Genomic DNA, 27,146 nt, shown 5'->3' with positions numbered 1-27,146 from the left:
ATTGCTTACATGTGAAACCATTTAATCTTTCTCAATACCCATAATGGTGTCTTCTTACATGGAAATTGCGTATGCAGGACCACATCAGAGACTGAAAACACAAATAATCACAGCATAATGTAGTATGTCACCGAGAGTTTTATTAAGAAAAATAATCACTGCAACTTGAACGTGCATAAACAAAATGTTCAGAGGTCATTATGCTGAATTTGGTTTCCTTTTAATCCATCCTTGCCTTCAGTGTCCTTGTGGTGACTTTGTCTTTTTCACTGTTAAGAAAGTAAGAAAGAAAAGTGATTAGACTGGCAAAACTACATGCATTTTGCTTACAGAACTCTTTTTAACACCGTATTCTGACAGGACTATGATGTGCAACATGAAGGGTAGCGGCTGAAAGTGCTCAATGGTTCTGCACATGGCAGTCACTGTTACTGTATATGTAAGGGGTAGGAAACTCATGGTTTTAATATGATCTCACTGCATATGGGCTGGTACAGTGGTCAATGGGAACAACTCTCTCTTCCTGTGCCCACAGTAAGGAATTACACATTTTCTTTCTCCAAACATGTTTTGTCAATCTAGTTAATTTGAAATGTTCCTTAGCTTATAGTATTCATTTAAACCATGTTCCTGCAATTTAGCTTTTTTCACCAATTTTCTCTGTCTCTTTATTGAATTAGGTTATTCCCATTGGGTAATTTAAATACTCTGCAGTACATAACCTGATTAGACGCAAGAAAGCAAACTGACACCAATAAAGCTCGTTTCTCCCACCAAATGCATTCAAATCCCGAAATAAACAGTGCAAGGAGGTTTATTTTATACAAATTATGCAGACTCTAGAATAAAATCATTATAATCTATTCTCTTGAATAAAACCACTGTAATCTATTATCAGACCTGCAATTACTACAACTCACTCTGAATGGAACAAAACATGACTTATTCGTAGCTTCTAACATGTCACACAAAGAACTTAACGTGCAGCCTTGGTGGCACAACAAATGTGTGCAGAACTCAAGCTTCCAATGATACCCCACATGTCTGCATAGCTGGTAAGCAGTACTTTTTTTTTTTTTTTTTAAACTAGAACACTTAAAATGGCAAAAGGCCAGCTGCCACAGCCTAGGGATAAAGCTATGCACAGCAGCGCTCCAGACTTAATAGATTCAAAAATGAGGGAGTCATTAAGACCGTAACGTCAAGATTGCTAATAAAAATAAAGTACAATTGTGTAAACCTACCATAAATGTAGATGTTTGAGTGTATTCACTGTTGCAGTCATTACATTAGGGTAATCTGCTTGCAGGTTGCCCTCAGTTGGCCTGATTAACAAAAAGTCTTGGGTCCTGCTTCGGTTCTGTACCTTCTTACATGATGTCAGGGGTATAAAACATGCAGCAGACATCATTACATCAGTTTTCCTTGCCCCAGATGTCAGGTGCCCCCCCAATGGAGAGCAAATAAACATAAAAACACAAAGGTATACCTCCACCAAAAAGCAAATACACCAAAAAGGCTTGCAAGCATGGTAAAGAAAAGTAGAGGTATAGACAGAAGTTAGGGGGCCGGGAGGAGGGTAACCAGGACTGCAACAGTGAATACACTCTAACATCTACATTAACAGTAAGTGTACACAACTGTACTATGTTCTTCGTGTTTCACTGTTGCAGTCATTACATTTGGGTAGATTCCCAAAGCTATGGTTGGAAGGAGGAGTTTATATAGCATTAGGGCCAGCAATAAGGCCCTGCAAGACAGCAGTGGCAAAGCCAGCTCTGGATTTAGAGAAAATTGGCAAATGGATCATGCTTGGTGAAAGTATGTACAGAACTCCAAGTAGCAGCTTCTAGGATGTCCCTGGTAGGAACACCTCTGAAAAAGGCTGCAGAAATAGATGCAGCTCTGGTGGAGTGAGATCTGATCCCCTGGGGGATAGGTTTTCCATGGTGCTTATAGCAGAAATAAATGCAATGGCTTACCATTTAGAAATGGTTTATTTTGAAATAGCCTTCCCCCTCTGCCCCTGCAGCAAATGCTACCGCAGCAAATGCTACCAGCAGTTCAGATTTCCTTCGAGGTTTAGTCTTGTCCAAATAGAATCTAAGTTGTCTGCACACATCCAAGGAATGCAGAATCCATTCCCCTTTCTTCTGTGGATTGGGAAAGAAGGTTGGCAAATGAATGGACTGAGAGTCACACTGGATACCATCTTAGGCATGAAGGATGGATTGGTCCTGAGTGACACCCTGTCCACATGAAAGATGATGAAAGGCTCCACTGCCATAAGAGCCTGTAATTCTGAAATCCGTCTAGCTGAAGTGACTGCTAAAAGGAAAGCTGTTTTCCAAGAAAGAAATTTTAAGTTTGCAGTAGCAGCTGGCTCGAAATGAGGTAGTGAGTTTCTCCAATACAAAGTTAAGGTCCCAGGCAGGAGTTGGAGCTCTCCTGGGTGGTCTCAAGTTTTTGGCCCCTCTGAGGTACTGCTTGAGCAGAGGATGAGAGAAGAGGGGGGAGGCTCTGTGTTATGAGCTGAAATGGCTGAGGCGTGGATTTTAATGGAAGAAAAGAACAGGCCCTTGTGAAGCATCTCAGTTAAGTATTGTAAAATCTGAGGTAAATTGGGCGCTGCTGTGCTCATCCCTTTAGATTGGTTCCAGGCACAGAATCTTTTCCATTTTTCAGCATAAGGTTTTCTAGTACTAGTCTCTTTGCCTCTAAGATGACATCCATCACAGATTTGCTGAGGGATGATCGGGGTGAATTTAAGTCATTAGCCAGGCTGCAAAGGTTCAGTGTTGGAAGCTGAGGGTGCAGAATTTGGTTCTCCTGCTGAGACAGCAAGGAAGGAGTCTGAGGAAGGTGCCGTGGAGTTAACTGCAACACACTGCGCAGGAGGGGGTACCAGTGTTGCCGCAGCCAGCCTGGAGCAATCAAGATCATCCTTGGTTTGTCCTGTTTGACTTTTAGTAGAACTTTGGAGAGTAGAGACAGCGGGGAGAAGGTGCAGATTGATAGGTTTTTCCAGCTGAAGGACAGAGCATCCACTTTCCAGGCTTGTTTGTGGAGTCCTTGTGCAAAACTTGTCCAACTGTAAGTTCTGGGGAGATGCAAATAGATCTATGTCTGGGCTCCCCCATTCACTTGTTAACATGTTGAAAATCCTTTGCTCCAGTTTCCACTTGTGTGGATAGATGAGGTTTCTGCTTAGTCCGTCTGCCAGTGTATTCAATTTTCCTGGCAGGAATTGAGCTTGTAGGTGCACTTGGTAGCTCAAGGCTGTGTTCCACAATGCCATGGCTAATCTACAGAGGGGGTAGGAATGTGTACCCCCCCCCCTGCTTGTTCATGTATCACATAACCGTAGTGTTGTCTGACTTTAGCATTAGTTGTCCTGGAAGAATGTAGTCCTTGAAGGCTGTCGGAGCATTCTGTACAGCTAACATTTCTTTTTGATTGATATGTAGGTGTATTTGATTTGGGTTCCATTTGCCCTGAATGCACTTCCCTGCCAAGTGAGCCCCCCATACATAGTCTGATGCATCTGTAGTTAGGGTTTGGGCGGTAGTCCCTTATTTTGGTGGCAGGCCTCTGCCCATCAGAGGACCTCCAGGCGTAGGCAAGGTATGACAGGAATCATTGTTTCCAGGCTGTGAATGGTGACTCCATAGACTTTTTAGATACCACTGTAGTTTCCTTATATGCAATCTTGCATATGGAATTAGAAGAATGCAGGAGGCCATGTACCGCAAGGCTTGCAGTATTTGTCTTGCAGATAGCAGTTTTTTTGTGGCCTCTTGTTTGAAAGAGGTTACCAAATGAATTTGCTTTTCTGGCGTGAGGTAAGCCATCTGGGCAGTTGTATTCAAGCTTGCACCCAGTAATGTAATTTGTTGGCAGGATACCAGTTGTGATTTTTCGTTTATGGTATACCCCAGACAAGTTAGAACCCTTTTTACAAACGCCAGATGATTTAAAAGTATGTTCTGGTTTTCTGCCTGAATTAGACAATCGTCCGGGTATAGGTATATCTAAATACTTTTTTGCCTGCAAAATGCAATTACTGGAGCCAGGCACTTTGTAAATGCCCTGGGCGCAGTAGACAAGTAAAAGGGCAGTGCAGAGAACTGATAATACATGTAGCCTGCTTTGAAGCGTAGGAATCTTCTGCAGGACTCCCTGATTGGGATGTGCAGGTATGCTTCTTTTAAATCTAGTGTTGTCAACCAGGCGTCTTTGCCTAGCATAGGAAGTAATTGGTGAAGAGTCAGCATCTTGAATTTTGGAATCTCCAGAAAGGTGTTTAGAGTAGATAGGCCCAGGATTGGATGCCATGATTTGTCTTTTCTGGGTACCAGGAAAAGTCTGGAGTAGAAACCTTGTCCCTTTTCCTCTTCTGGCACCAGTTGAATAGCCCCTATGCGTAAGAGGGACAGTACTTGTTTTTGAGCCTCTGCCCACTGATTTGGGGGCAGGTCTGGCCACCCATTTGGTGTTGGCAACGTGTGGAAATGAAATCTGTATCCCTGGGACACTATAATTAAAACTCATTTATTCTGGGTTATGAGTTCCCAGTTCTTTGCATGAAGAGCTATCTTTCCCCCGAAAGGGGCGGTCAAAAGATTAAGTTCTTGGGAATTTTAAAAGGAAGTCATTGAGACTTTTACCATAGGGGGGTGTCTTGTTATTTCCAGTTTTGGAAGTGGAGGCCCCCCACTGCTTAGTTCTGAAAGTCCCCTGGGACTGATACATGGGGTTTCTGCTGTGTCTGGATTTGGCTTGAGAGGACCTGGAAAGGACCAATTCTTAGTAGGCCAGTGCCTACTAAATCTAGGAGGTTGCACTTGTAGAAAATCTTTAACAGTTTGCATAGATTTAGCTTTATCTTCCATCTTTTTAAGAACTTCTTCAACCTTGCTGCCAAACAGGCAGTCCTGATTTAAAGGAGTATCCAACAATTTAGCTTTAACATGATCAGTTCCTTAAGCTAAGCATGTAAGCACAGACCCAGTAACAGCAGCCCTGCAAGAGGCCTCTAAAGAAACAAAACCACATTGCAAAGTATGTTTTCTAACTTGCTCAGCAGAATGCATTAAGTCCTGTAAATCTTCATTTTCCACAGTCAGGAATCATCATTTTCTATTTAAGCAGTCCAATAACATGTTGCTGATTATGAAATTGGCAGTTTAAAGCTCTGATTGCCAAGGCTGCAGAAGTATAAACCTTTTTACCCCATCTGTCAGGTTTACTAGGAGCAGGAGGCAGGGAATCAAGGGCCAAACTGGATTCCGAGAACACATCATCAACAATGTCTAGTACAGGAGTTATAGCCAAAGGCCTATGCTGAGGTAAAAGAAGGAAATCCCTAAGCCTCTTTTGCATCAGAAAATTCCTGGCTTTCCCAGTGGAAATGATTCATAGGTTGGTACTAGGCTATTGGCCATACAAGCCTAGCCATAACAATTCCCTGGCTATTTCTTCCCACACTATTTACTTCCCTGAACCCCTGTCTAGCAGGACGACTGACGTGATCCCCGGGGTGAATCTCCTTTCTCCCAAACAATCAAGGTTCCTTTTGAAAAGGGCCAAAGAGGCACTCTGCTTTACATGTATGGGCAGTCTATTCCAGAATCTGGGGAGTCTCTGGGTTAGGAACCTATTCCTCCAGCATGTTTTGTTTATTGTGATGACAGGATTTAGATCCCTGGAGCGTGTGGCTCTGAGGGATTGGGATTTCTTGGCATGTCCAACAGCTCTGGGTTTGACATGGCCTTGTATGTTAAGCAGAGATCGCCTCAGAGTAGACGATATGCGACAGAGTATAGCTGGAGTTTTTTTAAGGCTATCAGCATAGGGCATCTGCTTTAGGCCTGTGATTCTTTTAGTGAGGTATTTCTGCGGCCTTTCCAGTTGTTGCAGAGGTCTTGAGAGGTACATACCAAATGGGGCATTGTACTCTAAAATGGGTCTAATGAGGGACGAGTACAGTGGGACAATGACATCCTGGATGAAAAGCCCTTAGTGATGAGGTGTGCCACATAGGATTTCCTGACTGTTGTGGAGATGTGGTTATTAAAGGTGAGACCACCGTCTACCTGTGTCCCTAAGTCTCATCACACTTTTGGTGTTTAGTGTACTACCACCTATGTGATAATTCACAGGTACAGGTTTTTTCCCAAATGGATAACTATACATTTCTTGGCATTGAGCTTCAGGCCATGGCTCTGGCACCAAGCATCTGTTCCTGTAAGGCCCTTTTGTAGAGTATCCACATGGGGATTCAATAATGGCTCCCAGTTAGCAGTCATCTGCAAACTTTGTTAGCCAGAGTCCCTTAGTGTTGGCCTGTACTTCAGAGAAAGTACAGTTGTGTACACTTACCATAAATGTAGATGTTCGAGAGTCTTCACTGTTGCAGTCATGACTGTAGGGGGTTCTCCCCTGCCGGCAGGCAGTCCTCAGTCGGCCAGAATCCCAAAGTCTGGGTCCGGCGTCGGCTGCTCAGCCATGCTCCCTGACGTCAGAGTGCCAGGAGTATAAAATTGACAGCCGGACTCCATGTTCTCCAGTTTTTCTTGCCCCAGATATCAGGAGTTCCACAATGAGTAAGATCCCATACCCTTTGCAAATACACCTCAGAAGAAGGGTGAAGAAGGGAGCCACACAAAAGAAAAAAATAAGAGGGGACAGGAGGGAGGGAAACCCAGACTGCAACAGTGAAGACATTCGAACATCTACATTTATGGTAAGTGTACACAACTGTACTAATGTTCATCGTGTTTCACTGTTGCAGTCATGACTGTAGGGTAGAATCCCAAAGCAGAATAAAAGGGAGGTGGTCATAAAGCAGAGGGGGCGGCTAAAAGGCCCTGCAAGACTGCAGAAGCAAAGCCTGCCCTAGACTTAGAGTAGAGAGGTAGATTGTAGTGCTTAGAAAAAGTATGCACTGAACTCCAAGTTGCAGCTTCCAAAATGTCTTTGGTAGGAACTCCCCTGAGGAAGGCAGCTGAAGTGGCAGCAGCTCTGGTAAAGTGAGTCCTTATAATCCCTGGGATTTGCTTTCCATGGTGTGAATAACAAAATCCGATTCCATGAGCAATCCATTTTGAAATGGTCTGTTTAGAAATGTCTTTGCCTTGGGAACTTGAAGCATAAGAAACAAACAATTGTTCTGATTTCCTGATGTCCTTGGTTCTGTCCAGGTAAAAACGTAGTTGTATGTGTACATCCAAGGAATGCAAGATCCTTTCCCCCTTATTTTGAGGACTGGGGAAAAAAGTTGGCAAGGGAATAGTTTGATTTAAAGCCACTTTGGAAACCACCTTAGGCATGAAAGTAGGATTAGTCCTTAAAGACACCCTATCTTGATGAAAAACAATATATGGTTCCACAGCCATGAGAGCTTGCAACTCCGAAACTCTCCTGGCAGAGGTCAGAGCTAACAGGATGGCTGTCTTCCAAGATAAAACTTGATGTCAGATGTGGCAGCAGGCTCAAAAGGAGGTAAGGTGAGTTTTTCCAGAACATAGTTGAGATCCCAGGCAGGAATGGGAGGAGATCTAGGGGGCCTTAAGTTCTTAGCTCCTCTGAGAAACTGTCTCATGAGCTTGTGGGAAAAGATTGGAGGGTCTGTATTATAATGAGCAGAAATAGCAGAGGCATGAATCTTTATGGAAGAAAAAGAGAGACCCTTATGTAAGAGGTCTGTCAGGTATAGTAAAATCAGAGGAATGTCAGGAATAAGAGGGTCCGAATCCTGAGCCTGCATCCAGGTGCAAAATCTTTTCCATTTTCCTGCATAAGATTTTCTAGTGCTAGGCCGTCTGGCTTCTAAAAAGACATCCATAACCTGCTTGGGAAGGAGAAAATGAATCATAGACCCTGGATTAACCAGGCCACCAGGTTGAGAGTTTTGACATGGGAGTGCAGAACCTGACCCTGGTGTTGGAACAGAAGGTTCGGAGACTGTGGTAAAACCCAAGGGGGCTCCAGAGAAAGGTTTTTCAGTGTTTGGTACCAAAACTGTCGAGGCCAATTTGGGGCCAGCAAAATTATCATCTTTGGCTTGTCCTGTTTGATCTTTAATAACACCCGTGGAAGAAGGGGTAAAGGTGGGAAGGCATACCCAGAGAGGTTTCTCCAACTGAATGATAGTGCATCCACTTTCCAAGCTAGTTCGTGGAATGTCCTGGTGCAAAAATTCTGTAGTTGATGATTGAGGTGGGATGCAAAGAGGTCTATGTGAGGACATCCCCAGACTGCTGTAATCATCTTGAATATTTCGGTGTCCAGCATCCATTCGTGAGGGTCCGACAGGTTTCTGCTCAGACTGTCTGCCAGGAAGTTTTGCTTGCCTGGTAGAAACTGAGCTTGAAGTTCCAATTTGCAAGCTAGAGCTGAGTTCCATAGATTCATGGCTAGTCTGCAAAGGGGATAGGAATGTGATCCCCCTTGCTTGTTTATGTACCACATAACTGTGGTGTTGTCTGTCCCTATCAGTAGTTGCCCTGGTTGTAGAAGATTCCTGAAGGCCAATAGAGTGTTCTGAATGGCTAGCATTTCCTTTAAATTGATATGCAGGTGCTTCGGATCCTTTGTCCAAAGGCCCTGCAGACAGTTGCCCTGCAAATGGGCTCCCCTTGCATAATCTGAGGCGTCTGTGGTTAGTATCTGACTGGCTGAAGGCAGACTGAAGGGTTTCCCTTTGTTTAGAATACATGCCTTGGACCACCAGAGAAATTCCTTTTGAAGACAAGGTAGGACGGTGATCTGTATGTCTAAACTGTGGCAATGCTGAGACCATACACTTTTTAGATACCACTGTATTTTCCTCATATGTAGTCTTGCATATGGTACGAGAAGGATGCAGGAGGCCATGTAACCCAAAGCCTGCAGGAATTTCCTTGCAGATAGCCGAGTTAATGTTGCCAAGGTTTTGAAAGTTGAAGCCAGCTGTAATTGTTTTTATTATGTCAGAAATGCCATCTGGGTTGTTGTGTTTAGAAGAGCACCCAGAAAAGTTATCTGTTGCGAGGGTGTCAAATTTGACTTTATGTTGCCAGTGAATCCCAGGAACTTGAGAAGTTTCTGAACAAATTCTAGATGCTGGAGTAAGACATCCTTGCTGTCTGCCTGAATAAGACAATCGTCCAGATAAGGGTAAATTTGAATTCCCTTGAGTCTGCAATAAGCTACTACTGGAGCCAGGCACTTGGTGAAGACCCTGGGTGCAGTAGACAATCCAAAGGGCAGCGCAGAGAATTGATAATGCCTCGATCCGGCCTTGAACCTGAGGTATTTTCTGCACTCCTGCCTGATAGGAATGTGTAAATAAAGCCTCCTTTAAATCCAAAGTTACCATCCTTGCGTTTTTGGTCAGCATTGGGAGTAGCTGTTGTAGAGTAAGCATCTTGAATTTTGGTATTTCGAGAAAAGTGTTTAAGACTGACAGATCCAGAATGGGTCTCCATGAATTTTGCTTTCTGGGGACTAGAAAGAGCCTTGAGTAAAAACCCTGTCCCATTTCTGAAAGTGGAACCAGTGCTATGGCTTTCATAGCCAAGAGGGCTTCCACCTGGTTTAAGGCCTCTAACCACTGATGTTTTGGTAGATCTGGCCATCCGCTTGGTCTTGGTAGGGTATGAAAATGGAATTTGTAACCTCTGGAAACCACATCCAGAACCCACTTGTCTTGGGTTATAGGAGTCCAATTTAGGTGAAAAAGAGAAAGTTTTCCTCCAAGAGGGGCTTCCAGGCAAGAAGTTCCTGCAGCCCAACAGAGGGAGTCATTGAGCCTGTTTTCTATGAGCTTGCGGCCTGTCGTCTCCTCCCCTAGGGGTGGAAGCAGTCCACTGTCTTGGTCTATAAGAGGTTTGCGTTTGAGGCCTTCCTCGGGAGCGACTGTATCTGCCCCTCTGAGGCCTGTCTGTATTGGGAAAGGACCAATTTTTAGTAGGCCAATTCCTACTAAATCTGGGTGGCTGTACTTGTAAGAAATCCTTAACCGTTTGCATGGATTTTGCCTTGTCCTCTTAGCTTTTACTTGATCTGGCAAGTTTTGTTCCTTTAACCAAGCATGCCTTCTAATGACTGTACCAGAGGCAGCAGCCCTACAAGAAGCCTCCAAGGCATCAAATCCACAGTGTAAACCATGCTTCCCAACTTGTTCAGTGGCATGCATTAAGTCATGTAATTCCTTATCTGCACAGTCGGAAATGGAAGTTAGTTTTTGTTTCAAAACAGACAGAAGGAATTGCTGGTATTTCAGCATATGAAATTGACAGTTTAAAGCCCTAATAGATAAAGTAGCTGAAGTGTACACTTTTTTGCCCCATCTTTCTAAAGATGTGGAATCCTTCTCAGTGGGAATGGGGTTTTTAGCAGAAGCGGCCTTAACCCCCTTGGGGCCCTGAGAAATGGTATCAGGATCAGCAGTAGGGTTCTTGTATAAAAAGTGGTGGGAATCAGGAACCCTATAATATCTGTCTGGCTTAACAGGAGCTGGAGGAAAAGAGTCAGGAGTTGTTAGCCTCCGAAAAAGCATCATCCACAATACCCAAAATAGGAGGAATAGCCAGGGTCTATGTTGGGGAAGAAGAAGAAAATCCCTTAGTCTTTTCTTAGATTGAGTACTCCTGTCCTTCCCAGTGAAAATATTCCCTCATTTCATGCAAAGTTTCCCCAAAAGAGAAATCCTCAGGGGGAGAAGCTGAAGGAATGGATTCCTCAGCATCAGAATCCTCATAAGGAGGGAAAGAATATTCCTGGTCAGAAGAAGAAACTGAACAAACAGAAGCCTGATCAGAGGAGTCATAATACACTTCCTGCCTTGGCCTTTTATCTGGAGGGGGATGTGAACACCTAATCATAGTGAGCAAGTCCTCCGCCATCTTGAGTAACTGTTTCTGAGACTTGGGTGCCGGATCAGAAGAGGCCTGGGCTGCAGTCTTTGATTTGGAAGGAGTCTTTGCCTTTGTCTTTGGCTTTGCCTATTAGAAGGTGAGTAGGCCTGAAAACCCCTTCGGAAGCCGGTACCTGCACAGCGGCTCCGAACCCATCCAAAGGAGCATTGTCCGAAGGTCCTGCAACAGAAATATTCAAAGGCCTAATTGGCTCCTCGTGGGAGTCCATTTCGGCTATCGGTTCCGAAATGGCCGACGACAGGGGCTGCAAAAGCGCCTCACTGACGACGGCCGAACCTGAAGCTGGCTCTGCTTGTACAACATAGTCTGATTTGGACCTCGGAGGCCTGTCTTTATCCTTGCGTCGTTTGTGAACTCCGGTAGGCGGAACCGTATCAGACGACATTTTGTAATTAAAACGCCTACCGAAGTAATGAAAAGCAAAATCGTACCTTTGTTTAATCGTACGTTGATTGAATCTAGCACAAAACCGACAACTAGCTATGTCGTGGTCAGGGCCTAAGCAAGGTATACAGTAAGAATGAAAACCCTTATGAGGTATTTGCTTCCCACATGAAATACAATTATTAACTTTTTCTGACATTGGACTGGAGCAAGAAAAAAGTTTCCCCAACGGGGTACTTAGCTTTGAGTAGGAGAATAAAGTCTTCGGACTGAAGTACGTTAATAAATAATTGTCAGGAGTCAACCGACCGGCACTTGCGAACTGCTATCACCGCACGGCAAGAAAGACTGGAGAACATGGCGTCGGCTGTCAGTTTTACACTCCTGGCGCTCTGACGTCAGGGAGCATGGCTGAGCAGCTGACGCCAGACCCAGACTTTGGGATTCTGGCCGACTAAGGACTGCCTGCCGGCAGGGGAGAACCCTACAGTCATGACTGCAACAGTGAAACACTATGAACATGTAGATGCCAAACAAGAGAGGTCCCAGGACTGAACCCAGAGGTACTCTACTTGTCACCTGTCTGGAGCTGGATTTGGAGTCAGCTACTTTTACAGTGTGGGTTCGGTCAGTAAGCCAGTTGGCAACCCATCGAGTGACATAGGGATTAATGCCCAGCTTAGTAAGTTTATCTATGATTCCAGAGTGGGGGATGGTGTCAACGGCTTTGGCAAGGTCCAGATAGGCTGTCTGGACTGCCTTACCCTTGTCCACGGCTCTGAAGACTGATTCGAAGAAGTCAATCAGGTTCAGGAGACAAGATCTGCCCTTCACGAACCCAAACTGGGTGGGGTCCAGTGTTTTAAGGTTGCCAATGTCTTTGTTTATAAGTTTCATGATAATACGTTCCATGGCCTTGCAGATCAGGCTCGTCAGACTGATGGGGAGGTAGTTCCCAGGATACAAGGTGGATCCCCCCTTGTGGAGTGGGATAACTCTAGCTGTGCGCCACTCAGTGGGCACAAAGCCTGAGGTGAGGGTATGATTAAACATGACACTTAGGTGAGGTGCCAGTTCATTTTGTAGTTCATGTAGTACACAGCCTGGGATGTCATCTGGTCCCACGGATGCTATATTCTTAACTTTGGAGAGTGCGTTTTTTACCTGTGTGGCCATTATTACTGGAATTTGGCAATCTTCCAGTATTGAGATGGGCCATTTAGGGGGTGAGAGGGGGGTGAAGTTGGCACTGAATCGATCTGCCAGGATACTGGCAATAACCTTAGGATCAGTATATTTAATGCCCTTCTGTTGTAGCTCAGAGCAGATCTGAGCATTGCGGATTTGTGACAGTTATAGACTGCCTTGTAGTTGTCTTTGAATCTTTGGTAATTTTATTTTCGTAACTAGCTTTGGAGGATTTTATGAGGGATCTCAGCTTCTTACTGAGGCTGGTAAGGGAGTTTTTTGCATCCTGGGATTTTCCTCTTTTCTGCAACAGTTTTTTCCTTTTGTTGTAAAGTTTGTTTATGGCTGGGGACCACCAGATTGGCTTACTTTTGTGGAGGAGAGCATCTTGGTTCTATTTGGGATGGCATGATTCATGCATGAGTGGATGTGCTCGTACAGTGCCTTAGTGTGGGATTCAGCAGTCGAACCTTCAGTTCCCGTCTGCATGGGTGTCATGAAGTTTGCAACCTCTGACTTGAGTAGCATGAAGTTGGATTTGGAGAAGTTTTTTTATGGAGGTTTCCTTACTGGGGGGTGGGATGTGGCTGTTAAGGGTGATTAGCTTATGGTCTGACCTGACCAACGGGGGGTGACCATAGGTGTGGAGCATTGATTTCCCATGTTGGTAATGACCAGGTCTAGTATACTGGAGCCCCTGGTGGGACTATGGATTAGTTGATACAGGGCAGTGGAATTTATGAATTCCAAGAGCCGTTGGGCAAAGGTGTTGGTGCATGAGCAGTTTTCCCAGTTAATGGCAGGGTAGTTTAAATCACCCAGTATTAGGGTGTTTGGTTGTATATTAATATTTTCCAGTATGTTTAGAAAGGTGTAGTGAGAATCTTGGGGTATGGTGGGGGATCAGTAGCAAGCTACAATTTGGATTGCAGTCTTACCTAGTTGTTAGTTGCACCTGGAGAATTTCAGACGTATTGTGTTGGGCAACTAACCTGGCGGTGTGAATATCCTTGGTGAATATGGACACTCCTCCACCTTTAGTGTTTCGATCCTGGTTTGGTAGCTGAAAAGTGTGGCAAGAGTTGTAGCCTGGTATTGCAGGCGTGCTCTATAAAGCCTTGAACCAGGTCTCAGTTACTGCACATATATAATCGATGTTCTCCATTTTTAGGAGTGCCTCGAGAGAGTGCATTTTGAGGTTTAGGCTTCTAGCATTGAGTAGCATTACCTTCAGATTTTGCATGCTTGTACCTGTTACGGTGGTGGTTTTGTCCTTTGAACTTTGCCTAAAAAAGGCACTATAGGGATGGTCAGAGCCTTAGCCAGTAACCCAAATCCCAGGGGCGACCGGTGCAGACAATCTCTAGCAAAGCATTGTGGTCTGTCGATTGTCCAACATGGACAATGACAGAGTCATATTTGCACTTGTTGTGGAGTGACTTGAGTGCATGAGTTATGTGGCAGATCCTGGCACCCGACAGGCAGCTGACTAATTTTCTCCTTGTTCAGCCTGGTGAGTGGGACATCAGTGTGCCTGACTATAGTCTCACCTATGACTAAAGTGTTAAGTACGTTGTCTTGCTTTAGGGGCTGTTGCTGGGTGGCACACTGGTGTTGTGAGCTAGCTATGCAACACTGATTGTGATTGGTGTTTGTCTGTGTTTCAGCTTCGGAGGTCCTTGCTGCTTGGGCAGGTTACAGTTAAGGGCCTCCGCATATGTGGATTTAGTGTTGCTATGTGTGGGTGTTTGGTGGTGTGAGTTTAGAAAGGCTATGTGTTGCTTCAGGTGTAGTGCGGGTGTTAACCTTCTCCACTTGAGAGAGCATTGCTTCCAGTTTGGCTATGTAAGTGCATCTCTCAAAGGTTGTAGTGTTGAGTGGTAGGAGAGGGTTGTCTGTGTACATGAGGCAATTGCTGCATTGCCCCAGTATGCCCAGATTCACCAGGTGGACAGGAGAAATCAACGGAAGCTGACCCTTGGACATGCCTGATTTGGTGCTTTTTTTTTTTTTTTTTTTTTTTTTAAAGTACAGGAGCTGTTTTCCCTTACCTTACCAAGGTACTTTGCAATTATAGGTTGTTTAGTGCCTATGATTAATTTCTCCTTATTAATGAGAGTTGAGTGCTTGTATCAGTTTAAGGCTTCCTAGTGCTTTCTAGCAGGTATTAGAGCAAGTGCTAGTCACAGGGATACTTAAAGGTAAGATGAAAAAAATGGTTCATCCTAAACACTGCAGCGTGCACTAGAGAGGTTAGATGTGAAAGTAGATAACTTAAGTTTTACTTGTCTAAAAAGTTAAGTTTTAGTTGAGAGTCACTATTTTTAAAACAGCAAGACAGACTGAAAGGGGGTGATCACTTTTGTATTCCGGTACTATGGAATATAGTAGAATGGCCAGTAAATTTAAATAGTTGAAGGGGAGTGATTTCACAAAATGATAATTTTGTGCTTACTCACACAAGCCAGTGGAAGCAGAGAGGAAATGAGATATATGGTCAAATTAACATAAGAGGCAGGCAGCTAGAAAGACAGTGGTATTTAAAAACATGACAGTGACAGGGTGGGGAAAAATTTCTGCCTGACTCAAGTAAAGTATGTAAAGTTTCCCCAAAAGAAAAATACTCAGGAGGGGAAGCAGAGGGAATAGAATTCTCTGCATCAGAATCCTCATAAGTAGGTAAGGACAAATCCAGGTCATCAGAAAAGTCAGAAGAAACTGTATCCTGATCATAAGAGTCATAATCAATCTCAGCCCTAGGCCTCTTGGGGGGGTTTGACTACCCCTGATTAGAGTTATTAGATCTTCAGCCATTTTAATAATTTGTTTTTTTAGGCATAGGGGCCTGAGCATGTGGCCTGGGCGTCGTTTTTTTTAGACATGGACTGAGATTTAGGCTGTAGTAATGAAGGAGGTGTCGATTTAATATGCAAGTCTGTAGGCCTGAATACACCCTCAGAAGCCGGTGCCTGCACAGCGGCTCCAGACCCATCCAAGGTAGAGACATCCGCGGGTTCCACAGTTGAAGTATCTTGCGGCATACCAGACTCCGAATGGTCTCAGCAGAGGCTTGCGAATCAGAAGTAGTGGGTATCAGGGGCTGCGAAAGCGCCTCACTGAATTCCGGCGAACTGGCGACTGGCTTAGAAGCGTAGTCGGCAGTTTTGGACCTCAGCGGCCTGTCTCTGTCTTCATCTTTGCATTTTTTTGGAATCCTGGTAGTCGGATGGCTAACTGATGACATTCCTGGATAATTAAACCGAGAACCGAAATACTTAGAGGCAAAAATATACAGATGACGGATAGTGCGTTGATTAAATAAAGCAAAAAACCGACAGCAAGGTACATCGTGGTCAGGGCCTAGGCAAGGAGTACAGTACGAATGAAAATCTTTATGAGGTATTTGCTTTCCACAAGTAATGCAATTACTAACTTTTATTGATATCGGTAAGGAGCACGAAAAAGTTTCCCCAACGGGGTACTTCGCTATAAGTAGAAGACTTTGGTTCTGAAACTCTAAAATGAAAATTTCAGAGAGTCGGACGACCGGCACTTGCGAACCGTTTCTGCTTTGAGCACCGCACGCCAAGAAAGACTGATGTAATGACGTCGGCTGCATGCTTTATACCCCCCGACGACCTGACATCATGGAAGGGACAGCAACTGACGTAGGATCCAAGACTTTGATAATCAGGCCGACTGAGGGCAACCTGCAAGCAGATTACCCTAATGTAATGACTGCAACAGTAAAACACGAAGAACATCAGCAACAGCCAGGAAGGTTATACAAGGTCAACAAAGTTATGTAACAAGTCACCATAATACGTAGATGTTCAAATTCTCAGTGAAGTAGCTGTTTGCAATTTGGGACGTTTCCTACCTAGGAAGCAACAACCAGCCTGCTTCAAAGGTTCTGGCTCCCTCCCACACCTTCTCTCTGGCTCCTAACTGGCTAGCGCCAAATCAGATAAATCACAGCCAGAAGTACCTTATCCTGAAGTTCTAATCATGTATAACTATAAAAATATCCTCAATAAAAACAATTATGTATCGGGGAAAAAAAAGGAGGGGGGGAGGTGGCAGATGGGTGTGGTTACTGCAACAGTGTGGAACTTGAACATTTGCTGTTACAGTATAGTTGTGCAAGAAAGTACAGTTTTGTACCTACCATAAATGTAGATGTTCGAGTGCTAATACAGCTGCAGTAATCACAGATGGGTTTTCTGCCGTCAGGCGGTCCCTCGGTAGGCCGAATTCCAAAGTCTTGGTCCGGCGTCGGTTGTCGTCGCTTTCTCTTTTGACGTCAGTGAGGCCAGAGTATATAAGACACAGCCGACGCCATGTTCTTCACTCTTTCTTGCCCCAGATGTCAGGTGCCCCCCGAAAGAAGGCAATACATAAATTATGCTTATATGCGTATACATGTAATGCAATATAATCCAAAAACAGTGGTTGCAAGCAAATAAACCTTAGAAGGATAACCCAGTCAGGCTGTATGAAGGGGTTGTTAGGCCCCATGCCTTTACCAAGTGGGGAAGGAGGGAGGGAAACCTGTACTGCAGCTGTACTGCAGCTGTATTAGCACTCGAACATTTACATTTATGGTAGGTACAAAACTGTACTATGTTCATCGTGCATACAGCTGCAGTAATCACAGATGGGTAGAATCCCAAAGCTACGCACAGGGTGGTAGGTACTAGGAGGAACTGGGTTGAGCCAGAATGCCCTGCAAAACAGCAGTGGCAAAGCCTGCTCTTGTTCGGTAGTGTTTTGTGAAGGTATGTACAGAACTCCAAGTGGCTGCCTCCAGAATATCTTTGGTAGGAACTCCTCTGAGGAAGGCTGTAGAGGTAGCTGTGGCCCTGGTGGAGTGTGATCTGATACCTGTAGGAACAGATTTCCCATGATAGGAATAACAAAACCGTATGCAGTGGCCTATCCACTTTGAAATAGTCTGCTTGGAAACTGGCTTCCCTTGAGCCCCTACAGCATAGGACACAAAGAGTTGTTCTGATTTCCTGAAGGACTTTGTTCTGTCCAAATAGTAACGTAGCTGCCTATGGATGTCTAAGGAATGTAGCAGCCTTTCCCCTTTGTTTTGAGGATTGGGGTAAAAGGTAGGAAGGTGTATGGCTTGATTTAAAGCTACCCTAGATACCACTTTAGGCATAAATGATGGGTTGGTACGAAGGGAGACCCTGTCCTGATGAAAAATGAGAAAGGGCTGCACCGCCATGAGGGCCTGTAATTCCGAAACTCTACGAGCTGAAGTGATAGCCAGAAGGAAGGCAGTTTTCCAGGACAAATATTGCAAATCTGTTGAGGCAGCTGGTTAAAAGGAGGCAATGTTAATTTTTCTAGTATGTAGTTAAGATCCCAGGCTGGTATTGGTTGTTTCCTTGGTGGTCTAATATTCTTAGCCCCTCTGAGGAACTGTCGTAAGAGTGGGTGAGAAAATAAAGGAGGATCAGTGTTGTATTCTGCAGAAATAGCTGAGGCATGGATTTTTATGGAAGAAAATGAAAGTCCACTGTTCAGCAGCTCAGCTAGGTACTGTAATACCTGAGGCAAGTTTAGTTTTCTAGGGTCCTGGCCTTTTTTCGCATTCCAAGAACAAAACCGCTTCCATTTTGCGGAGTAAGCTTTTCTAGTAGATGGTCTTCTGGCCTCCAAAATGACATCCTGCACCTCCTTGGAGAGTAGGGTCTGTTGTGGTGTTAAGGAATTTTCCATGCAGCGAGATTGAGTGTTTTCAGCTGGCTGTGGTGAGTTTTGTAACTGTGCTGAGTCAGCAGAAGTGGCATTAGAGGCAGGGACCAGGGAGGAGTATGTGTTAGGCTCCTCAGCAATGGGTACCAGTGTTGCCTTGGCCAATCTGGAGCAATCAGTATCATCTTCGGTCTGTCTGTTCTTGCTTTCAAAAGTACCTTGGGCAGAGGTGGGAATGCGTAAATTGTCCATGCTGTCCAACTGAATGAAAGGGCGTCCACTCTCCAGGCCTTTGGATGAAAGGTCCTCGAACAAAACTTTTCCAATTGATGGTTCCTGTGGGAGGCAAAAAGATCTGTGTCTGGCCTCCCCCACACTTGGGTTATTTCTGCAAACACCTGCGGATGTAACTTCCATTCGTGTGGATCTGTCATATTTCTGCTTAATTTGTCTGCCAGCGTGTTCTCCAATCCTGGCAGGTACTGTGCTTGAAGTTCGATTTGCCATTCCAGAGCCAAGTTCCAAAGGGTCATGGCTAGTCTGCACAAGGGGTATGAATGTGTTCCTCCTTGTTTGTTTATGTACCACATTACTGTGGTGTTGTCTGTTCTTATGAGTAATTGTCCTGGATGCAGGAAGTCCTTGAAAGCCGTAATTGCATTTATTACTGCTAGCATTTCTTTTTGGTTGATGTGGAGGTGCTTTTCTTTTTGGGACCATTTGCCCTGGATGCACCTGTCCGTCATGTGCGCCCCCCCAAGCGTAATCTGAGGCGTCTGTGGTGATAACTTGCTCTGCTTGAGGCTTGCAGAATGGGAGGCCTGTGTTTGCTTGACATGCTTGGGCCCACCACAGAAATTCCTTTTGCAAACATGGAATTATTGGTAGTATTGTTTCCAAACTGTGACTGTGTTGAGACCATAGGTTTTTTAGGTACCATTGAAGTTTCCTCATATGCAGCTTTGCACAATTTGACTAAAAGAATGCAAGATGCCATGAATCCCAGAGCCTGCAGGATTTTTCTTGCAGTAAGCCTGGTACTTTTTGCTAGTATTTTGAAGTACTGAGATAGTTGCCCTTGTTTTTCTGGTGTAAGATAGGCCATCTGGGTGTTTGTGTCCAAGTTGGCACCCAGGAAGGTTATTTTCTGAGATGGTGTTAGCCTTGATTTCTCTTTGTTGACTGTGTATCCCAGAGCATGCAATAGCAGTGTCACATATGTCAGATGTTCCAGAAGTATGTGCTTTCTGTCCGCTTGGATCAGGCAGTTGTCCAAATAAGGGTAAATTTGTACCCCTTGAAGTCTGCAGTAGGCAATCACTGATGCCAGGCACTTTGTGAATACTCTGGGTGCAGTAGATAAGCCAAAGGGCAATGCAGAGAATTGATAGTGGATTGAACCTGCAAGAAATCTGAGGTATCTTCTGCAGCTTTGTCTGATTGGGACATGCAGGTATGCCTCCTTGAGGTCCAAGTTACCAGCCAAAACTCCTTGCCCAGCATGGGAAGAAGTTGCTGTAATGTGAGCATCTTGAATTTTGGTAGGAGTAGAAATGTGTTTAGGATGGATAAGTCCAAAATGGGTCTCCAGTCGGTTCCTTTCCTTGGTACCAGAAAAAGCCTTGAATAAAAACCTTGACCTTGTTCGTGAGAAGGTACCTCTTGAATAGCTCTCATGCTTAAGAGCTTTGAAATTTGTAGTTGTGCCTCTGCCCTTTGATTCTGTGGCAGGTTTGGCATGCCTCTCATTTTTGGAAGAGTGTGGAAATGAAATTTGTAGCCTCTGTTTATAATGTCCAGGATCCATTTGTCTGTTGTGACAATATGCCAATTGTTTGCAAATAATGCTGGCTTTCCTCCCAAAGGTGCTGCCAGCTGAGACGTGCTTGGCATGGAAATGAGGGAGTCATTGGGTTTGCTTCCTGTATTGTTGTGCACTGTCCTCGCCACCTCATGGCGGTGGAGTTTGCCATTGTCGTCCTCTATATGATCCTTGTGATTGCCCTCTGCCCCTTGTGCGTCTGTATCTACCTCTTTGGGGCTTGTCAGTGGCTGGAAAGGACCAGTTCTTTGAAGGCCAATTTCTGCTAAAACGTGGTGGTTGGACCTGGAAAAAGGTTTTGACAGTTTGCATGGATTTGGCTTTTTCTTCCATTTTCCGTAATATCTCCTCAGCATTAGTACCAAACAGCACATCCTTTTGTAAAGGAGCATCTAGAAGTTTAGCTTTCACATGATCAGGCAAGTTTTGTTCTCTAAGCCAAGCATGTCTGCGAATGACTGATCCCGTAGCAGCCACTCTACTTGAAGCCTCTAGGGCATCATAACCACAGTGCAAAGTGTGTTGCTCTGCACTATGCATCATATCCTGTAACTCCTTTAAATCTGGTTGTTCAGGTTGAGACATTTTGTTCCTTAATTGTGATAGCAGGAACTGTTGATATTTAAGCATATGAAACTGACAATTTAAGGCCCTCATGGCTAGGGTGGCAGAGGTATATACCTTTTTACCCCACCTTTCTAAAGATCTTGATTCCCTTTCTGCAGGAAGTGGATTCTTGGCAGTGGAGGCCTTCAATCCCTTGGGGCCTTGTGAAATGGTTTCAGGGTCAGCATTATGGCTTTTGAAGAGAAATTGGTGAGAGCTGGGTACTCTGCAATACCTAGGTTTGACTGGGGCAGGAGGCAGAGAATCCGGGTTAAGGCAAGCCTCCGAATAGACATCATCCAGTATGTCCAAAACAGGGGGTATAGCCAGAGGTCTGTGTTGAGGTAACAAAAGAAATTCCCTAAGTCTTTTCTTGGAATCTGAAAAGTCCTGGCCTTCCCAATGGAAGTGTTCCCTCAAGGTGTGCAAGGTTTCCCCAAAGGAAAAATCCTCAGGAGGGGATACAGAAGGGATGGACTGTTCTGCATCCGAATCCTCAAAAGGAGAATGAGAGTGTTCCTCTGCATCAGAATGTTCTGATAAAATGGATCCCTGATCAGAAGAGGGGGAATCTTCCTCCACTCTGGGTCTCTTGTCTGGAGGGGGTTGAGAACCTCTGATAAGAGTAATTAAATCCTCAGCCATTTTAAGCATCTGTTTTTTAGGCATGGGACCTGGAGATGGGCCCTGTGCAACAGGCCTCGTGGGATGCCTGGCTGCTTTGGATTTAGTAAAGGCCTTGATTGAAAAAGAAGATGAGGGCCTAAAGACACCATGGGTGGAGGTGGACCTGTCCACATTAGTAGGCTCAACATTAGCAAAGGCTTCGGTTGTAGTCAGGGAAAGGGCCGAGGTCCCAGCGGTCTCGGGTACAGAGGACACCGCCAAAGGAGTGTCGTCGGTAGTCAGGGACTGCAAAGGCGTCTCGCTGAGAACCGGACCACGTGTAGCCTGTTTTGGCGTGGTGTCGGCGGGGACAGTGGGCCTTGCGTGTTGGTCCTTTTCCTTGCGTTTTTTGGACAAAACGGTAGTCGGAGTGTCCGACGACATTTTATAATCAAAAGCTTTACCAAAGTAGTGTTGGGCGAACTCCGCCCGACGCTTAATAGTGCCCGAGATGTCGTGGTCTGGGCCCAAACAAGGTATGCAGAGGGAATGGAAATCCTTATGCGGTATTTGCTTCCTACAAGAAATACAATTATTAACTTTTTCTGACATCGGTCTGAGGCAAGAAAAGTTTCCCCAACTGGGTACTTAGCTTTAATGAAGACTTCGGTTTCCAAAATTTTCGTAATTCAGGAGCTGGCCGACCGGCACTTGCGAACTGCTTCTGCTTCGGGCACCGCGCGGCAAAAAAGACTGAAGAACATGGCGTCGGCTGTGTCTTATATACTCTGGCCTCACTGACGTCAAAAGAGAAAGCGACGACAACCGACGCCGGACCAAAACTTTGGAATTCGGCCGACTGAGGGCCTGCCTGACGGTAGAAAACCCATCTGTGATTACTGCAGCTGTATGCACGATGAACATCTTACTATGTTCATCACTCCCACTGCTGCAGTAGCCTTTTGAACAGCCATCTATAAATAGTTTGTTTTAACACACCTTGTCCTTTTAATCCCATCATAAGAAAAAAAAAACAGCTGATCAACTTTTTTGTACAACATGGTTCTGTCCGGACAGTACCCGAGGTGTCTATGTAAGTGCAGAGCAAGTAGTATTTTTCTCTCTGGCGTTGATGTTCTTGGTAAGATATTGGGATACTGACGACCTTGCTCAAAGTAAAGTCTAATACTACTATGGGTGTAAATGAGGGATTTGTTTTATTTATTTTATTTTACATTTGTTGACTGGGCTAGTCTAACTGGATACATGTCCATTTTCAGTAGAGGCACGGGGAGAAAAGCTCCAACACACACACAATATAATAATAAATGTTGCAACAGTACAAGCTTGACGCAGCTGTTATTAATAAAAGTACACTACTAATGGTGAGCATAATACAAATAGTAAAGGTAATGTACAAATATTGTTTACTATATACATAGATTCAAATTGCAATATCATGGTTTATATGGATCATTAAGGAGACGTCAGTAGTTAGTACAGTATAGTAAAGTTGAACAGTATGCATAGGTATAAAGTAAAAAAGAGTTAGGGTTAGTACAAGGGCATAACCAATGTGTACCAAGAAATAGTTTGTCCCTGTTTAAAAAGTGTTACTGAGGACAGAGATAAAAATTCAGTGGGTAGTAGGTTCCAGTGTTTTCCTACAGTATTAGAAAACAGAGAGTCTCCTGCTAAGTTGTTTGATCTGCTAGTACTAATAAGTAGTTTATTTGAGGAGCGTAGAGGGTAATGAGAGTGTAGGAGTATTGGTGGGATGATACAGGCTCTTATGGGTAATAGCAATCTGGTGAAATAGAAGCTGATTTCGGAACTCTAGCCATCCTAGTTGTTTTAGATTGCTACAATGATGAGTTCTAAAAGGAGAGCCAGTGGTAAATCTAGCAATATTATTATAGGAAATTGCCAGTTTGTTGAGGTTGTTTTTTGAAAGATTAGTGTATATAGGTGAATCATAGAGTAGGGTGGAGATTAAGTGAGTTCTGGCTATAGCGGTCCTGGCTAATGGTGTAAGAAAGGGTTTGATTCTATAGAGAGATCCCAGTTTCTTGTTGACTGTTTTTATTGTGCTGTTAATATGAGTATCAAAGTTCAGGTTGCTATCTACAGTTATTCCTAAAAGTTTGGTGGTTGGGTCAGGAGATATGAGAGTGCTGTTCTTAGATACGAGTGTGAAATAAGCTGGGGTTGACTTTCGGGTTGGAGTAAAAAGTAGAAGCTTAGTTTTTTGGGGGTTCAGGAGGAGGTACCGGTTTAAAAAACATTGTTCTACTGTATTAAATGCTTTTTGGGTAAGGACTGTAGCTCAGAAGGAGAATTGGCTGAACAAATTATAGTGGAGTTGTCTGCGTATTGAATACAGGTGGCATGAGGAATTGCTAAGTGGAGGTCATTAATAAAAATGGAAAATAGCAGTGGGCCTAATACGGAGCCCTGAGGAACACCAAGGGAAATGGGGAGATGTCTAGATAGATTGTTGTCCCATAGTACAGCCTGCTGTCTATTGTCTAAGTAAGATTTGAACCAATTTAAGGCTGAAGGTTCAAGAGAAAGGGATTTCAGTATATTTAAAAGGAGCTGGTGATTAACCATATCGAAAGCTTTAGATAAATCTATAAAGACTGCAGAGGAAAGAATATTGTTATGGTTTTTGTTAATGCAGTCTGTGAAGGATAGCAGGGCAGTGGTGGTACTGTGGAATGGTCTAAATCCATGTTGACAGTTCGCAAGTAAGTTATTTTGGGTAAGACGGTTAAGTAGTTGCTTATGGACGCATTTTTCCATTATTTTTGCCAGTGGGGAGAGTAAAGCTATAGGACGATAGTTTGAAAAGTCATTGGAGTTCCCACCTTTATGTAGGGGGATGATGTGCGAGATTTCCCAGATAGACGGGATAGTTCCTTCTCTTATGGTTCTGTTAACCTGAATGGAAATGGGGAAGGCTATGGCTTTGGCTCCTTTTTGCAGGTATTCTGCTGGTAGTTGGTCAGCAGAGGGGGTGGTAGGTTTTAGTTTTTGGAGAAGACAGCAAATAAAGGAAGTAGAAACAGTTTGTAACTGAAATGATGGAAGTGGGCAGGTAGGAGAGGTTGGTAGATTTGAGGTACCAGATAGTTGACTAGCAAGAGTTTGGATGGCATCTGTGAAAAAAGAATTGAAGGCAGTGGCAGTTTGTGTTGGATTCTCAGGGTTGGAGCCTTGAGGGTTAGGTGAGATAGATTGACCTGGGTGAAGTAGTTTGTTAATGCTAGGCCAAAACTTTTGTGGATTCTTTTGATGAGTTTGCTGTAGCTGGAAGTACAAGTTTTTTTTTATCTAAGAGGATAGTTTTTTTTTTATTATTTCCAAGTTTTCTAAAGTTTTGGCGCTCTCTACAATTCTTAGTCGTGTGCCATTTAGCCCAAGATTTGTTTCTAAGGAGGATTTTTTGCCTAGTAGCTATTGTGAACCATGGGGCAGGTTTAGCCTTATTTCTAACAGAGCGTGATGGGGCATGATGGTCAAGGATGGCTAAGAATGTGGAATTAAAAGTATTCCACTGCTTCATCTAGTGGGAGGGATTTTAGCGGTAACAATTACAGTGTTTAAGTTCTGATTGGAATAGTTCAAGATTAAAAAGTTTTTTGGTCCGTATTGTCCTAAAGGTATTTGGGTAAGTCATGATGGTTTTGTGTCTGATGATACAAGTTAGTGAGTGGTCACTTAGATCATCAGGGAGGGTTCCTACTTTGTATGTTTGAAGAGGAGAATTAGTAAGAATCCAGTCTAAGGTGCTTTCTTTGTTATTGGGTTTATTGATCCTGGTTGGGGAGGTAATAGTTTGTGAGAAGCCATATAGGTTAATATGGGTGGTAGGGTGTACAGTACTACAGGACTTCCAGTCGATATTAAAGTCTCCAAGGACTATAGTTTCTTGTGGAAGATTAATAGACAGCCAGTTTAGAATATTTTCAAGGGTATTAATGTTATTTCCAGGGGGAAAGTAAATATAAGCAATGTGTATGGATTTGCATGTGCTGACCTGAAATTTGGAAATGAGGATTTCAGCATTATTGTACACAGGTGGTCTAAGGTTTGCAGTGGTAACTTGTAGCTCTGTTTTATATAGGACTGCTACCCCACTCCCTTTTTGTTTGTATGGTCTAATCTGAGGATATTGTAACCAGGTGGGGTGACTTCATTGTCATTAACTGAAGGTTTTAGCCATGTTTCAGATAAACATAGGATGTCAAATAGGTGGATATCTAAGAGGGCGTGGAGGTGGGCAATTTTGTTGTTAATGCTATGCCTGTTAAGACGGGCTATATAGAGTGAGTTAGAAGGTTTAATAGGGGTTTGTGTACTCGTGATGTTAAAGTTGCTTTGTTCAGTGGCAGGAGTACTGTTTGGGCCGGGGTTAAGATGAATGTCCCCATCTAGCAGGCCGTGGAGGTATATTCTATATGTAGGGTTGTGACACTTACAGAAATAGTAAAGTGATTTTCTAATATTTAGATTGATGTACTTAATATGGGCCAATCTATGATATTTGGCTTGTATGTAGCAGGGTCTAGATGTGATGTTGATGTAGGTTTGGGAGATAGCTAGTAGTGGTGTGGAAGTGAATTTGGAGGGGAAGAGAAGGTTGGGTTATAATGGTTGTCCATAGGAGGTTAACAGATAGGCAATAGTTAGAGGAGGTAAGAGTGAGGCCAGGAATAAGTTTGACTTGGAATGGATAATTTAGCCATTATATTAGTTTACGATGTGGAATAAAAAAGGGGGTTAGGTAGTATCAACAGTTAAGAAGTTGTAACAAGGATGGCAGGGAGGTAATGTAATATGAACTGGTGAGGTGATTTGTCAAGAAGGGTGGGAAGTGCTAATAAGGTGTGCTGCTAGATTGGAGCAGATGTGATGGGGGTGTGGTTTACAGGAATAAATGTAGGACCACTGGGGGCGGGTGGGAATTGGGGGCAGGGTAGGGGAGCGGAGTTGGCCCGCAGGGCGAACGGAGCGGGTAGAAACAAGTGAGTGAAACAGCCAAGGTGTACAATCAGTGTAATGCTTACTGTCAGAGGTAAGTTAATTTAAGGTAGGTATAGAATGAATAAGAAGTAGAGTGGGAGAATATAAAGGAGGAAAGTGGGTAATTACAGCAGAACAGGGTTGTGTGAAAGGACGATAGTAGGAAGGGTATAGAGAGCAGACAGTAGAATAAGTATTTTCTGGGATGGTGGGATAGAAAAAAAGATAGGGAAAGGTGCCACCTAGTGGACAGTCAAATGAATTACAGCAGAAGTAGTTTCTGGGGGAAGGCTGGACTAGGGCTAGAAAGACGATCTATTTGGCCAGGGGAGGTAGTGGTAAAGCAAGAGAGGGACTATACTTCGACTACAGGATATGGGGGGGGGGGTGTATAGCTGCCGGCTGACCAGGCAGAGAAGCTTACAATTAACAACAACAAGGAATAAGTAACCTACAGATTAGTTTTAAAGTCAGTATGAGGACAACACATACTCTCTTCTTTCTTTTCTTGGAAGAGCACAGGGGCACACTTATAGGGTGATGTTACAGCTGGTAGGTTAGGATGGGTCCTTAGTTGCCTGGTAGGGTTCTTATCTCCTAGTGGAGGGTATACAAGCTGGAGAGCTGAGAGCAGTTATAGAACAAGACAGCAAGAAGAGAGAAAGGAGAAAGGAAAGTCCTTATTAAGTTAGTTCACAGAAAATGCTTAAGCAAATACTTAATCAGCCACATAAAAACATTCATCCCACAACGCTGGCTATAGTACAGGGAAAGATAACATCATACTGCATTTAAACTGCCATTCAACAATTTCAGACACTGTGGGATAATTAACTACTGGTATGGGCTGTATCTAACAAGTACCGCTATGTATTCAAAGC

General features: G+C 44.0%; 1 protein-coding gene across 2 annotated transcripts in view; it reads right to left on the bottom strand.

Annotated features, from left to right (window-relative positions):
* Positions 1-120: 120 nt before the first annotated feature.
* Positions 121-27,146, bottom strand: part of PSMB3 (proteasome 20S subunit beta 3) — a 530,078-nt gene continuing 503,052 nt past the window's right edge. For both annotated transcript variants that reach the window (XM_044055288.1, XM_044055289.1), the window contains one exon: positions 121-269. In XM_044055288.1, the coding sequence (XP_043911223.1) occupies positions 221-269 (49 nt within the window). In that variant the 3' untranslated portion in view covers positions 121-220. The remainder of the gene's footprint in view (positions 270-27,146) is intronic.

This window comes from Protopterus annectens, chromosome 13.part0 (genome assembly GCF_019279795.1).
Source record: "Protopterus annectens isolate FY-2018-M chromosome 13.part0, PAN1.0, whole genome shotgun sequence".
In the NCBI taxonomy this organism is placed as follows: Eukaryota; Metazoa; Chordata; order Ceratodontiformes; family Protopteridae; genus Protopterus; species Protopterus annectens.
Note: the sequence above shows the minus strand (reverse complement) of the source record. Positions and strands in the feature narration are given on the sequence as shown.